This window comes from Octodon degus, unplaced genomic scaffold, assembly GCF_000260255.1.
Source record: "Octodon degus isolate 3935 unplaced genomic scaffold, OctDeg1.0 scaffold00002, whole genome shotgun sequence".
Lineage (NCBI taxonomy): Eukaryota > Metazoa > Chordata > Mammalia > Rodentia > Octodontidae > Octodon > Octodon degus.
The window spans coordinates 19,276,000-19,281,003 of record NW_004524578.1 but is presented as its reverse complement, the minus strand read 5'-3'; the positions used below and the strand labels follow the sequence as shown (position 1 = coordinate 19,281,003).

The following is a 5,004-nucleotide window of genomic DNA, read 5'->3' as shown; positions in this document are numbered from 1 at the left end:
ATTAAGTTTTATTTTGAGACAGCATCACTGAGATGCCCATGCTGGCCTCAAATTTGTGAACCTCCTGCCTGAGCCTCCTGAGGAGTTAGTATTAGAGGCATGGGTGATCATGCCCAGTAGGGTTCCCCTTTTCTTTTGGGCCTTTCTCATGAGTTAGCACAAAGTATTTCACTCTGATTTAAGATTTAAGCATTTAAGTGTTTCTTATCTTCCATAGTTTGATTGGTGGCTCTGACTACAAACTGATTTACCGGCACTATGCTACTCTATACTTTGTATTTTGTGTGGATTCATCAGAGAGTGAACTTGGGATCTTGGACCTCATCCAGGTATGTGTGGGAAGCTAAGGAGGGCAGCAACTCTAGAGAGTTTCCTGGGGCTTTTGAGTAAGCACCTGGAAGTTTCTCTTAACCAGTCTCATTATAGTGTAAAAGTTACCAGTTGTCCACTAGGTGGTGCTCTGGGAAAGCACTTGATCCATCCTCAGAGACGCAGCGTTCAGGGATTTATTGGTTTCTGCCCCTTGGGCAGCCTTTAGTTTTCATGTTTTTGAATTTTCTTTCAGTCATTAAACCAAATGCTATTTAAACATTTATATTTTGGGCTTATAGTTATAGCTCACCACAAAGAAATGTGATACTTTAGTCTGTGCAATCTGGACATAACCATGATATTTTTCTTTTTTTAATATATTTGCTACAGGGTCTCACTACACATCTCGGATTTGTAGTGATCCTTCTGTTTTCAGCCTCCCCAGTGCTGGGATTATAGGCATGTGCCACCAGGCTGGGTGTCAGTGGCCAGCTCAGTGCCCTTGGGGGCAGGGCTGTCAGGGCATGTGGTGCCAGGGATCGAACCCAGTCCCTGCACTTGCCTAAGCAGGTGCTTGGTCTACTGAGCTATCTCACTAGCCCCATAACCATGATTTTTGGAAGAGTGTTTTTGTTTTTTGTCTTTTTGAGATAAGATCTCACTATGCAGTTCAGGCTGACCTTGACCTCACTTTGTAGCCCAGGCTATCTCAAACTCCCAATGACCTCTCCTTCAGCCTCCCAAGTGCTGGGATTGCAGGCATACCCCACCACGCCTGGCTGAAAGATTTTGTGACAATGAGAACTTGCTAAGAGCTTATATGCTCTTTCACAGAAACTGAGATGCAGGGTGGTGCTAGAGCGCAGCACATGCAAGGCCCCTGGTTCAGTCCCCAGCACTGAGAGAGAGGGAGAGAACTTTGTAACTTAGTGGACATTTATTAAATATTTGATGTGCATTAGATTTGAGAAGTTCACATATATAAAAATAATAGAAAGTAAGAGGTTTAGTCTTTGGAAAGAAAACAAAAATCAATAATTGGCTTAATCTCTATGAAGAAGATAAAAATTAGAAACTTGGTCTCTATTTGACCTCACTATACACTCTCATCTTCATTTACACTGTAGCCCTCACACTGTTCTTCAAAGTCAAATACATATTCACCTCATTATCTTTGTATTTGTTCTGTCTAAGTATTTTCCAGTCCAATAGATAGAAAAAGTATAAGTCAGGGGGCCGGGGAGATAGCTCAGTAGGATAAGCGCTTGAATGGCAAATGCAAGGATCTGAGTTCAATCCCTGGTTCTGCAAAAAAAAAAAAAGAAAGAAAGAAAATTATAAGTCAGGCATAGATAGTATAGTGGCACAGATACCCAGGAATACATGAAAAATATCTGTAAGATTCTGGTGGGTGGGCCATAATTCTGTCATCTTTCTGTAGGTGGACCACCCTTTTCCCAGGACCTGTGACAGAACTCCTGTGGGTTCACAAATTGAGTCTTAGGCTGGGGCATGGTGGTACACGCCTATAATCCCAGCGCTCCATGAGGCAGATGTAAGAGTATTGTGAGTTCATAACCCAGCCTGAACTACATAAAGAGACCCTGTCTCAAAAAGACAAACAAGGGCTGGTGAGATGGCTCAGTGGTCTAAAGCACCTACTTGGAACAAGCTCGGCAAAGCGCAGGGACCGTGGTTCGATCCCCAGCACCACATGCCAGCCAGTCCTGCCCCCAGGCGGGCTGAGCTGGCCACACACACACACACACACACACACAGTAATAATAAATAAATGTAAAAAAAAAAAAAAAAAAAGACGAACAACCCAACAAATTCACAAGCTTCTGCCAGAAACATAAATATTCATAACTTCAAATAGCAGTATTTTTCTCTGTTGAGGGCCTTCACTCTGTTTGTGTGAATATATACTATTAAATTCCTGCCAAATAAAACTCTTTCCATGATTCTTTTAGAAAAACATCTGTATGAGCTATATCTAGATTTAAAATCCAGCAAAAATTACAACAAAATAGGGCAGGGGAGATAGCTTAGTGGTCTAAGTACCTGCCTGGCAAGTGCGAGGATCCAGGTTCAGTCCTGGGTACCACATGCCATGTGGGCCCCACACTGAACCCAAGCCCACCACCAAAACTGGGCAGGTGTGGTGGTGCATGCCTGTAGTCCTCTGGGGAGGCCAAGACAGGAGGATCAGTACGGGTCGAGCTGCATAGTGAGACCCTGTACCAAATGAATAAGATTTTTTTTTTAATGCAAAATAAATTAACATAGTCTTTTTCTCTAGAAAAAACCCATTAAAATGTCAGTGTTGCATGATAGTGAAAACCTAATCAGAATCTTTGTAAAATTTGTTATTTAATTTTTTTTTTTTTTGTGAGATGCACGTATAGGTAATACAGCCAGGGAGATGGCTCAGTGGAATAAGCACTTCCCTGGCAAGCCGGAGTTCAATCCCTGGTTCTGCCAAAAAAGAAAAAAAGAAATACATGAAGCACACTGTGTCATTTGAAGAATGCCAGTAAAATGAACACCCATTACCCATCACCTTGAACATGCCTCATACCTTAGAAACTGCCCAGACAGCCCTGCACACTCACTGTCCTTCGCTGTGCCCTCTTAGTCTGGGGTGGTCATTCCTTTGCTTCTATGGCTTTATGAGGTGATGAGCATCCATAAGTGATCTTCTGTGTGGTGTGGAAAAACTTAATGTTGAGCACAAACTTAGCTCTAGAAGGAAAGGATGGTTTTTGTTACCTATATGTTACACAGTCCTGCTTTATTTTAAATTTTATCTAAATTGGGCTGGTGAGAGGGCTCAGTGGTCTAAAGCACCTACTTGGAACAAGCTTAGCAAAGCACAGGGACCGCGGTTCAATCCCCCAGCACCACATGCCAGCCAGCCCCGCCCCCTGGTGGGCTGAGCTGGCCACACACACACACATATATAAATAAAATTTTAAAAAAATAAAATAAAATAAAATAAATTTTATCTAAATTAAGATACACCTTTTATCATACTTTTTTTTGCGGAACCAGGGATTGAACTCAGACCCTTGCACTTGTCAGGGAAGCGCTTACTCCACTGAGCCATCTCCCTGGCCCTATCATACTTTAATAGCTCAAAATCAGGATGTGATTAAAATGTGATACTTTATGATGATAATTGACAGCATTTCTTCTCTATTAGCACATAAAATAGTGGTTTGCCTTATAATAAGTAAAAAAATAATTATTTGTGTTTTTTTTTTTTTTTTTTGGTAGAACTGGGAATTAAGCCCCTGTGCTTGCCAGGCAAGTGCTTATTCCACTGAGCCATCTCCCCGGCCCTTATTTGTATATTTTGAATATAGCACTAGGTTGGTTAGAAGTGCTCAGTGTTAGGGTATGCCTAGTATGACTGCGTTCAATCCTTAGCACAGGAGAAAAGAACTCATTGTTTTCTAAGCTATCACAGTAAATACAAATGCCTCCCCTTATTGAAGAAACTTAATGTGTAATTAATTAACTTTCAAGTGCAATCTAAAGTCCTTATCAAAGCCAGCAAGGCCTGACATGGAGTGGCTCCTTGGTCTCTATTTGACCTCACTGTATACTCTCATCTTCATTTACACTGTAACCCTCACACTGGTCTTCAAAGTCAAATACATATTCACCTCAGTATCTTTGTATTTGTTCTGTCCAAATATTTTCCAGTCCAATAGATAGAAAAAGTCAGGCAGGTATAGTGGCACGGGCTGATAAGTCTGTGACCAGAAGATGGCAAGTTTAGTCTCTCTGTGTCCCAAAAATATTTTAAAAGGGATAGGGACTGGGGATGTAAAGGACCTGGGTTCTATCCCGAGTGCCACACCAAAAAAAGGAAGAAGGAAAGAAAAATGAAAAGGAAAAGACAATGAAAAGAAAAAAGCAAATTCTTGGGGGCTGGGGAGATAGCTCAGTAGAATAAGCGCTTGTCTGGCAAGCACAAGGGCCTGAGTTCAATCCCTGGTTCCAGCCAAGAAAAAAAAAAGCAAATTCTTTTTTTAAGTGGAGAACTTCCTTTGAACACCAATGAGGCTGCCTATCTCTGTGTTTACTGGGCACTGGTATTTGAAAAGGTCTGACCACAGCATTAGTCCACTTGCTTATTGCTCATTTTTATTCATTTGTATATATTATGTTTTCCTCTTATAGATCTAAGACCTTTGTTTTATTTATTTACTTTTGATATTTAGTATAGGGTCTATAGGGTCTCACTACGTAGATCACACTCATAGTGATTACCCTGTTTTCAGCCTCCCAAGTGCTGGGATTACAGGTGCATGCCACTATGCCTATTTCAGTTGCTGGCTTAGAGCGCCCTGGGGACAGAGCCCGCACAGTGCTCTGGGGATCAAACCCTGACCGCTGTGCTCTGCCTAAGCAGGCTTGTTATATTTATTGAAAATACTTTTTGCTTACCCATTGGTCATGAACTTCATGTATTTAAATCTTGCAGTCCTTTTTCTTATATCTTCCAGGGTATGAAAGTATTCTCCAAGCCCACTGTGTTGGCTCACACCTGTAACTCCAGCAGTCTGGGAGGCTGAAGCAGAAAGATCACAAGCCCACCCATAACTTAGTAACTTAGACTGTCTGAAAATATAAAAAGAACGGGGGATGTGGCTCGATATGAAGGCCCTGGGTTCAATTGCC

General features: G+C 41.7%; 1 protein-coding gene across 2 annotated transcripts in view; it reads left to right on the top strand.

The window, feature by feature from the left end:
* Positions 1-5,004, top strand: part of LOC101564227 (AP-3 complex subunit sigma-2) — a 51,452-nt gene that overhangs the window by 5,733 nt on the left and 40,715 nt on the right. For both annotated transcript variants that reach the window (XM_004623300.2, XM_023710377.1), the window contains exon 3: positions 218-329. In XM_004623300.2, the coding sequence (XP_004623357.1) occupies positions 218-329 (112 nt within the window). The remainder of the gene's footprint in view (positions 1-217; positions 330-5,004) is intronic.